At 51.7% G+C, this 10758-nt stretch overlaps 1 protein-coding gene across 1 annotated transcript; it reads left to right on the forward strand.

Moving 5' to 3' along the window:
* The first annotated feature begins 1419 nt into the window (after positions 1 to 1419).
* On the forward strand, positions 1420 to 10123 carry DACT1 (dishevelled binding antagonist of beta catenin 1). The gene is made up of 4 exons (XM_090034293.1): positions 1420 to 1774; positions 3243 to 3375; positions 4275 to 4430; positions 7528 to 10123. The coding sequence occupies exons 1-4, from the start codon at positions 1475 to 1477 to the stop codon at positions 9375 to 9377; spliced, it is 2439 nt and encodes an 812-aa protein (XP_089890419.1). The 5' UTR covers positions 1420 to 1474; the 3' UTR covers positions 9378 to 10123.
* Positions 10124 to 10758: the final 635 nt, after the last annotated feature.

A 10758-nucleotide genomic window follows, 5' to 3' on the forward strand; every position in this document is an offset into this window, starting at 1 on the left:
TCCAGAAGGAGATAGAAAAGCCAGAGAAGGGCAACAAGGATGCTCAGTGATATGGAGTAGCTTCCATACGAGGAGTGGCCAAAGGCCAGGTCTGCTCAGTTTAGAAAAGATGCTGGAGTGGGGACACGACAAGGTTGACAAAACACTAAATCCGGAAGAGAAAGTCAGGAGGGATTTCTTCTTAACTCCCTCTGCCAAGACACGGACCGGGGGCCGCGACATGACAGGAGCCGGTAGTCAGTTTAATGCAAACAAAAGGCCCTTCTTCATCACGCGGCACCGGTGCGGCGCGGGAATCGTTGCCGCCGGGCGTGGTGGAAGCTGCGAGCTTGGCCAGATTCAAACAGGGGCCGGGCACGTTCTCGAAGGAAAGGGGGCATCTACTGCTATCGAGCCTGGGCGTGAGGGGCACGACCTCCGAATCCGAGCTTCCTAGATGTCAGCTGATGTGGGGAGACAGCTCGGGAGAAAACGGGTGGGAGCGAGGTCCAAACGAGTGCCCTGAGGGGGGACATTGAGCAGCGCACGTCGGCGCTCGAACGAGTCCACGGTGCCGGAGGGCAGTGAACCGGTGACAGGCCTTTTTGCTGCCTTAGAAGAATCGCGGGGCGGTGCCCACCACGCGGACTACTGGAAAGGCAGCAACGCATTTTCTGGGGACAACTGAAAACACAAGAGGGACGGAGCGAAGGCCGATAACGAGGGCGGACGCTGAGCGGAGCACGTGGGCAGTGCCGCGTGGCAGACCTTTCGCTGCCTTGGGGATGTGGGACTGGGTCCTCGAGGAAACACTGTAAGCCTCTCTCAGCAAGGGAGGCCATGCGCGACAACCCATTTCTGGGGACAACTCGAGACATACCGGGGATGGGAGCGAGGGCAGAGGCTTAAAACGAGAGTGCTGAGGGGGCCGAATTGGCGCCTCTTGGGATCAGGGGCTCGACCTGTCAAACCACACCATCCCGTACCAGCTTGACCTGTCTGCCCGGAGCGGCTTGCCATCTGCAAATGCCAGTGAAATGTGGACTGGCCTTTCTCCCCAGCACTTTTACGACCTTTTCTCCCGCGCCGGATGAAGGGTGCTTGTGCCCGAAAGCTTGCCAAGAAAGACATTTTTTTTTTTTTGGCAAAAATCTCGTTGGTCTCATAAAAGATTCCCCCCGGCCGCGGGGCACGACTAGCCCCCCCGGACCGGGCGGCCGCGGGGCGGGCCGCGGTGGGACCCCCGGACAAAGCGGGGCGCTGGGGCGGCGGGAGCGGGCACCGGGCGGGACTTGGAGCGCGCCAGGGCGCACCCCGGCGGAGCCCGGCGGCGGGGCCGCTCTGAGGCGCGGCGCGCCGAGCTGAGGGGCCGGTGCCCGCGGCGCGGGGGGCGGGGCGGGGCCGGGCCGAGCGGGGCGGCGCCGGGGGCGGCGCGGGCGCGGCGCGGGGCCGGCGAGCGCAGTCTGCCGGGGCCGCGGCGGGGGCCGGCGGCGGGATGGAGCCGGGGCGGGCGGGCGAGCCCGAGCCCGAGCCCGAGCCGCGCGGGCGGGACAGGGGCGAGGCGGCGGCGGAGCGGCAGCGCACCCGCGAGCGCCTGGAGGCCACCCTGGCCGGGCTGGGCGAGCTCCGCTACCTGCGCCAGCGCCAGCGCCTGCTCGTCCGCGGCGTCCTGCGCGCCCCGCCCGGCCCTGCGCCTCACGACGGCCCCGGCCCCGCGCCTCACGACGGCCCCGCGCCGCGCAGCCTGGAGGAGAAGATCCTGGAGGAAAACATCCTGCTGCTCCGCCGACAGCTGGTGAGCGCCGCGCCGGGGCCAGCTGCCGTGCACCGCCCCCGTCCCCCGGGTCCAGGCTTCGTGGCGGGCCTGCCCCGGCGCTGTCAGGATCGGGCCCTGCCCAGGGGCCTCGCTGGAGCGAGGGCGGGCGGCGGGCTCGGCCCGAGGGGGAGGGTGGGCTCAGTCTTGAGGGCTTTGGGCTCAGCAGCTGGCTCTGAGAGGTTTCAGTCTTCCTCCCCAGTGACGGGACCGGCCCCTCGGGAGATAACTACTTGCCAGTAAAGCGCCGGGCAGGATTACTCCCATGCGGGCCGTGGTAACGCTTTAATAGCTGCACTTGACGCTCCAAATTTGAACCAGATGGAGCGTGGCCTGGAGGGCCTTGCAGGGGCGGGCACGGCTGGGGGACGGGGGGCACGAGGTGGCGCGGGGAATTATTGCCTGGACCCCGTCACCTCTGCAGCGTTGGGTCGGCTCCAGCTCCGGCTCTCTGGTCCCTGGTGGACAGCGCGCAACCCGCCAGACCCGAGTCGGCGGTGATGCTATTACTGATCCCGTGACATTAGCCTTCACTTTCACTTTTGTTTGGGTCGGGTCCAAGGCTGCCATGAATCCAGTGAAAGCACCCATTGACTTCATGGGTTTTGGATCTGGTCCTTCCTGGGTGCCAAAGTACTCAAGAAGGAAACCCCGCACAACGCGGCCGGGGGCATGGCCCACTGCGTGCGCGGGGGTACGTGAATGCTGATAAACTGGGTAGGTGGCAGATAGCTCCTCGGGAACTGATCCCCCTTTCCGTGGGCAACCATTCTTTATTGGAGGCTGTACACCTCCAGATTGCCTTGACATTTGTATTACAGTCATTCCTTGCCGTTATGTGAGGGGAAGAGAAGGCATTGCTTTCCCTATTGACTGCATTGCAAAATGCAGGAAAGCACCCTGGCTCTTGCAATCTTGCTCTAAAGCTCAAGAATATAAGCTTGCAGTGCACCGCAGACCGAGGCTGCGTCTTGCCTGCAGACTGCCGCCTCCCCGGCTGCACGTAGGTCAGGAGCGTGGGGTGATGTGGGGCTGGACCGACGCAGCTGTGTCAGCAGGACCCCAAGTGTTGATGCAGCAACAGAGTAAAGCGGGCCTTTACTAGCCTAGTGGGTTCTACTTGTGAGAGTTGGTTTTCTTATTGTGATACAAAGCCCAGCTTTGTTGGTGCTTGCAAGATACCAGGAGCACATTGCCAATATTGTATGCCGGTATTCCTGTACTGGGAATACTAAGTCTTTATTGAAACCGTGCCTGAAAGAGATTGGAAGGAGACATCTGCATTATAGCTCAGCTAAATCCAAGCTCGCCGGCAGGATTTCCCAGGTCTTTTTAAAGAGCTGACATGGAATTTACAAGCCGTTCAGGTGGCCGGGGCTGCTGCTACTACTTGTAGCCCGTTTGTTTCTGGACAAGAAATGTGGCTCACGGTGCTTGTCTTGTCTTCTAGAACTGCCTGAGGAGGAGAGATGCCGGTCTATTAAACCAGTTACAAGAGCTAGATAAACAGATCAGTGATCTAAGGCTGGATGTGGAAAAGACAGCAGATGAACACCTTGAGACAGACAGTCGTCCGAGTTCAGGTACGGTCTTTAAGCGGCGGAGTGGAACAGTTAGTTAAAGAATTGCTACCTTCACTCCTGCCCGGATTAAGGGTTTAACAGCTGAGAGCTGTAAAGGGTCCCATGTGCTGAAATGTGGCCAAGAGAAATTCAGCTGCCATTGACAGTTCCTCCTCATACACCATAGTTAGAGGCCAGTTTTGGGTCCACTGAGGATGCACTTTGCAATTGCACATCTCTTCTAAGAAGTGGGGTTCAGGAAAGTGAAGGAAGCAACCACATGGGATAGGAAGAAGACTTTGGAAATTCAAGGCTTCAGGCCAGAAGGGAGCCTGAGCTCTTCTGGTCTTATCTCACTGGCCCCTAAATTTTTGAGGATACATGGCATTGCCAGCTGACCAACTGCTCCAAATGATTTTGTGCAATTGCCCCTCCTAATCCGCTAGCTAGCATGTCATCTCTGGATCTAGTGTTTTTACATCCAGATCTCTGATGATGAATAGTGTCAGGCGTACTAATTGGTGGAGACTTTTGTAGTCAAGTAATAACTACCAGGAAGCATAATATACCGTGAAAGAGAAATATGACTGTAAGCAAGATCCCTCTTGCTAAAATACGGGATTTCTTTAAAAAGCTTATAAAAATTGTCCCAGGTATTAAGATTTCAAATGTTAAGTGACCTCCCACTGCTTTATTTTCAAATGGCTTTCAATGGAAATCCTCCCGGCATTACAGATAGTGCTGCTGTAGTCTTTGAACTGCTCTGCAGGACTAAATGTAATCAGATAATTGATCACCACCCTGGAGCCAAAACACACAGAGTCTCTATTGCTTGTTTAGGGCACTAAGTACTTTCTTGAAAGCAGGGAATTTTTTTGTGAATCCAACCCAAATAAACCCAGGCTGTCTTATTTTTATAGGATTTTATGAGCTGAGCGATGGGGCCTCTGGATCACTTTCCAATTCCTCCAACTCGGTCTTCAGTGAATGTTTATCCAGTTGTCATTCTAGCACCTGCTTTTGCAGCCCCCTGGACGGCTCTTTGAATCTCTCTGACGGATGCCCAAAATCTGCAGGTATGGTAAAAGCTGGATTAATAATTCAGACTCCACCAGGAGCATACGTGTTAGAAGAAAATATTATTTGGGGGGACTGGGGGCGGTGCAGGGCATGGTGTGGAGCGCCCTGCCTGACCCCCTCCCCTCCCTCCTGCCCGCCCGTAGCGAGGCTGGCATGTGCTGCTGTTGTATGCAGCGGAGGAGCGTGCAGCAGGGGCACTGGGCACAGCGCTGCAGCGGTGGAGCAGCTGGAGCCACATTTGCGGGGGTTAAGCCCCGTTAGCCACTGTCTTCCACTGCCTGTGACCAGGGGTAGCTTTAGGGGACTTTGGCTGACAGTGGAATTGCCGCTGAATTAACTCTTTGGTTTTTGCATTTTCTGCCAAATTATCTGAGATGGCTCTAGTGCTGGCCAAACTTGTCAGAAGAGCATACTGAATTCACTTTCTGGCCATTGATGTGACTCAGCGAGGATCTAGACACACATCTAGAAATATCAGGGCTGATCTACCCAGCAGAGGGCAGTGGTACACACACACATGCATAAGAAACGACCCAATGCATTTACTTACTGTTTCTTTTGGCAAATCATTTTCACGTTAAAAAAAAAATTAAAGCCTGACATCTTGGTACTCACACAAGCAAGGGAACAACGAATCAGGCTCAGTCAATAACGGCACAGGCAGGCACTTCAGTCGCCCTCTGCAGCACCGTTATTCCAGCCCTGTCCTCCGTACAGAGCTGACTGTGATGAAGCGTGCCCTGGCTGCGTGTGGCGTGGACAAATGGCTCTCATGAACAATGGAAAAGGTTTCTCTCTTTTTAGTGAGGGGATGATGGATATTTGAGTTTTCCATTACTGTGCTCTGAGGATGTATACCTCTGGGTGGACATGTGAGGAGAGGTTATATATTGAGGCTTCTTACAAGCCCCGGTGTTTCAAGAATCCTTTATTTGGTGTGCAAAGAGAGCATAAATAGGACCATTGTACTTGAACATGATTGACTAAAGTTGTCGCCATGCTGGCTTAAAAACCTCGGTTCATGTTGAATGATGAAGAATGCTTATAACGAGCTGTATTTAAAATTTCCTTTCTGCTCTGTGACTATAATGAACAGTGAACTTTTGCATTTAGGAATCCAGAAAAAAAAATCACGCCAGTTTGCCTAGCCTACAAATAGGACTTTGTAGTCTCAGACACTTTCTAAGACATGGAGTGCTCTGAGGTTACCCTTTGACCTATTTGATGTAATGTAACTATTCCTATGGCGAAAGTATAAGCGCTCTTTATCGAGCAGGCTTGTAAAAAACCACTCACAAAGATTTACAGCCGATTATGCTGCTGGTCTTCTGTCTGGATAATGAAAATGTGAAACTCTTAAACAGTTGCATTCAGCTGATCCAACTTCAAGGGATGACATTTTGTAAACTGGCCTCTTTCAGTAAAGTCTTTTGTTGTTTTGGCAACAACCCTCCCTGGACGCTAGACGGTGATGTGGAATTTAAGAAAGGCAACGAGCTAAACGACATGGAGTTGACTCTTCCTGTCTAGTGTCCTAATTCTTGAATTCACACTCTCCAAGGTGCAATAACTTCTCACGCAAGCAACCCCACTGAAGTCTGGGTCGCTAAGTGAGGAAAATCAGCCCCCTTTCTTAGGTGCATCAGTGTGGGCTTAAGGGACAAATATGAGATACTGGTGTCTGAACATCGTCATCTAAATCAGTGGGTCTCAACCTTTTTTGTACCAGGACCCATTTGTGACCACCAATTGCTCAGTAAATACTCAGTCCAGACTCAGTAAATACTTGTAAGTAGAAAATGGCCCCCTGGCCCTGCCAATGCCCCTCACTCCTGACCTGCAGGCCCCAGCCCTCCAGTGTGTGGGGCAGCGGGGGGGCCCCAAACATCCCCTTGCAGGCAAGACCTCTGCCAGCCTGCAAGAGAAAACCCACGTTTTCCCACGTTTTTCTCCTTTAACCAAGACTCCATTTTTAAAGTTTGCTGATCCACTTTTTCAAGTTTTGTTTGCAGCCTTTTCATGTATTCTCGCGACCAACTTTTTTGTCACGACCTACGGGTTGAGAAACACTGATCTAAATGACCCAAAAGGAAGGATATTTTTTTCAGAACCAGGAATAGAAGCTCAGGATCCTTGATTCACACCCTTGTATTTAAATCAAAAGACTATTCTCCTTCACACCCTGTCCTTGACTGTTGACTGTTCAAAGGACATCTCGATCATCTTAGGATGGAAAATCTTGAAACCCTAGAGTCATAGAAAATGAGGGTTGAAGGGACCTCAGGAGGTCACATCTAGTCTATCCCCCTGCTCAAAGCAAGACCAGCCCCAACTAGATCATCCCAGCCAAGGCTTTGTGGAGCCGGGTCTTAAAAACCTCCAAGGATGGAGCGACCACTGCCTCTTTGGGTAACTTGTTTCAGTGCTTTACTACTCTCCTAGTGAGAAAGTTATTTCTGATATCTAACCTCAATTTCCCTGGCTGCGATTTGAGACCAAATGCAAAACGAGTGCATTAAAAGTCATCATAAGTAAAACCTGTGCATATCTGTGACTGGTTTGAAGGTCCTAAAGAAAGAATACTAATAGCGTATTTCAACCTCCTAATAATTTTACTGCTGCAGTAATTCATTGTCCAATTTCCTTTTGGTTTTACCACTGTAAAAAATATTGTGTAACCTCCCCCGCAACACACACGCAGACACGCATGCATACATGCGCACGTGCACACACACGCACACTCTCTCTCTCTCTCTGTCAATGTGCTCAGGTTATCTGCGTTTCCCAGCACAAGCAGGATATGAAAGTCCACTCTACAAGCATAAAATGGAAGGTCCTTTGAAGATTGGTATACACACCAGGGTACCGCTATCAGTTGGGGGTACAATTTGTGAACTATATTAGAGCGCTTTTATAAATCTAACTGTATCCACACCAGGTGTGGCGGGGGGGGTTGTATCTTTTCAACTACATTGGTACAGGTAAAGCATGACTAACTGTGAGTATAGGCAAGGACAGACTCTTAGAAAAGACAAAGGAGAAGCAACACTATAGGTTAGCAGACTCTAAACTCTTTTTTTAAATGCATTGCAGATCTCATAGGCTGGATGGATTATAATAAGGAAGGCCCCCAAGAGGATCAGGCTGTGTGTCGGTCTCTGTCCACACCTCACTCGAATTCCCTCGATGTGGTTGCAGATGTGCATCCCAAGTATCAGTGCGACTTGGTATCTAAGAATGGGAATGACGTGTACCGGTACCCCAGCCCCCTGCATGCTGTCGCTGTTCAAAGTCCAATGTTTCTTCTGCCGATGACTGGCATCCCCCAGAGAGAAGAGGAGAGACTTGGTTGCAATGGGAGCGATGTTTGCATTGGATCTGAAGCAGACTCGGCCAAAGCAGGCAATTCTGTTGCCCTGCAGAGCTCGTGGTCAGCATCCTGTCCTTCAGCCAGCAAGAGACTAGACGGCTACATCCTGAGCCTCGTTCAGAAAAAGACGCACTCTGTACGGACTAACAAACCCAGGACAAGTCTCAGCACCGATCCCGTGAAAGGCATCTTGAGACACGGCAGCTTGTGCGTTAGGCAGGCTGCGGGGGTGGCGCACGCTAACGCAGGGAACCTGAAGAATCCCAAGCAAGTGTGTTTGCCTGCTAGCGCGGCTCCTGCTCTGGATACCAGCACGTTCTCCCCCATAAAACAGCGGCCAAAAGAATCAAATGGGGAGCAGCTGGAGAGTAGGAAAATGCCTTTGCCAGCCACTTTCCCACCAAGCACAGTCAATGAACTTCCAAGCAAACACCTGCTGCGCAACGTCAGACTGGCTTCTCAAGAGCCGAACCGGTGTCCTGTGCCTGCGATAGGGGATGTCCCAAGGGAAAGCGGCCAACTTTTTGCTCTGTCCCCGAAGGAAAGCCCCGGCAGGCGTACGGGGCTACAGCAAGAGAATAAAGCGATTCAGCCGCCTAAAAAAGTCCTGCTGAAGAACAGCATGCAGGTGGCTCACGCTGGTGCCGCTCCTCCCGTTGAGGAGAGACCTGCTTTGGATTTCAAGAGTGAGGGCTCTTCCTCCCAGAGCTTGGACGAAGGGTTGCTGGTGAACGCTCAGTACATCCCAGCCCAGCAGCAAAGCATTAAGCTTCACAGAGGCACCAAAAGTGTCCGGATTCTGAAAAGTTCAACCCTGAAACACAGGCCCCACCTTGCCAATGTGCTGGAAAACAGCTCCCAGACCGTGCGGGAGAAAACCAAGCTCGTTGGCAAAAAGTGTCGCTTCCCGGATGACTTGGATACAAATAAGAAACTTAAAAAGCCCTCGTCAAGAGGGAAGAAAAGCAGCAGCTTGCAGCCAGAGTCCAGCCTCCCAAGCAGGCAGTCTGGCCTACATAAATCCGTGATCAAATCCCACGGCCACAGCAGGGAGGTAATCGTGGCCAAACCTAAACACAAGCGGGGAGACTATCGCCGGTGGAAGTCATCAGCAGAGATCTCCTACGAGGAAGCCCTGAGGAGGGCAAGGAGGAACAGGAGAGAAGCGGCGGGGCTCTATTCCCAAGTGTCCCACACGTACGTCAGCCCCTACGCTTACGTTGCTAGTGACTCTGAGTACTCGGCCGAATGTGAATCCCTCTTCCACTCCACAGTGGTGGACACAAGTGAAGACGAGCAGAGTAATTACACCACGAACTGCTTTGGGGACAGTGAGTCGAGCTTGAGCGAGGTGGAGTTCGTTGGGGAGAGCACCACCACCAGCGACTCGGATGAAAGTGGGGGTCTTATTTGGTCCCAGTTTGTCCAGACTCTTCCTATCCAGTCAGTCACTGCTCCGGAGCTGCACGAAAATGCAGCCAAGGCCTTTGTCAAAATCAAAGCCTCCCATAACCTCAAAAAGAAAATCCTTCGCTTTCGATCGGGCTCGCTCAAACTGATGACAACCGTCTGACGACGTGACTTGCCTGGCTCGTGTCCGTTTCTGCTCAAAGAAACACGGTGCTTTTTTGTGTACATATTTTCATAGAGTTTTAAAATTCAAATATTTAAATTGAATAAATGGAGGTAAATTATGTGACTTGTCTGCAGAAGTTGGGTGGATACCAGTGCCTTTTATGTGGAAATGAAGACCATTGTACTAGCCACAAACAACACTGCCGTTTCAGTGGTAACGTAGTGTTGGCAGGCTTTGAGAAATATTCACATTTCTAAGAAGGGATTTTCCTTGCCTGGTCTTTCCAGCTCTGGGGCTTATACAGGACGAGGTCATGATTGAGGGGAGGGGAGGTTGTCTCAGTGGTTTTTTGCTAGTCCCTTAATTTTCTGCTGCTACTGTCCTTCCTAATAATTTGCCCCAGTTTCCTCTCCCAAAGAAGGGCTCTCCCTTCATCTCCCAGCCAGACATGGAGTGGCCTTCTCTACCATGCCCTCTGCCCCTAACACCTACAAAGTGGGATGTGGGAGTCCCCTGTTTTAGACCGAATCCTCGGGCCAGCTGTGGAAGGCTTAGTAATTCTTCGATATACTGTGTAAGACTGCTTTTTAAAAACATATGCATGCCAGATGCATGAGTATCAATAGTTTTAATATTCCTGTTGATGTCAAATTACTGTACATCATAAATGGCTGTTTTATATATCATCATGTAAATTAATATAACACATCATATGTTGTAATAAACAGTCTGTTTTAATACTCTTTTTTTTTTTTTTGAAGTTTGTTACATTGATATAGACCCAGCAAAGTTGGGAGGGGATCCAACGTCGTCAGCGCTTTGATGTCGCTGTTCAACACTCGCTGCATTTTAACCATGCTGTAATTGGAGCAAGTTTAAAACGTGGCTGTTTGGGACTTGTACTTTGAGGCTGCAGAGGAGGGAATGAATTCACGGAAGTAGAGTCTGTTCTTTTAGTTGCGAGGATTTTTGTAGGAGATTGCTCTGCTGCCTTGAGAGAATCGCCAAAGGTGGCTAAATTTATAGGGCAGAGGGACATTTAGAAATACCTCCCACCACCATTATAAGAGATTTAGGTAGCTACCTGGTAAGAAGGCATCAGGAGCCGCTGGTACATCCAGCAAATGTACAGAGGGGATCGGGGCATTCACCCCAACCGAGCCACCCCCTCCAGGAAAAGAGCTTGAGTAGCAGGTGGTTTTGCTGCCTGGGGAAGGCATTTGCTTGAGCCTCTCAATCCCACCCTTCAGATATGGTTTTCCCCTCCTGTCAGGATCATGGTCTCGGTGAGAGAATAGAGGAATAGGAGTTGTCTTGCCAACCTGGCTTTTTCTTTCTTTGGGAAGGAGCAAAATCCCTTGACCTGGAGAAAAGAGGG

This window comes from Crocodylus siamensis, chromosome 2 (genome assembly GCF_052110815.1).
Source record: "Crocodylus siamensis isolate JL-2025a chromosome 2, ASM5211081v1, whole genome shotgun sequence".
NCBI classification, from domain to species: domain Eukaryota; kingdom Metazoa; phylum Chordata; order Crocodylia; family Crocodylidae; genus Crocodylus; species Crocodylus siamensis.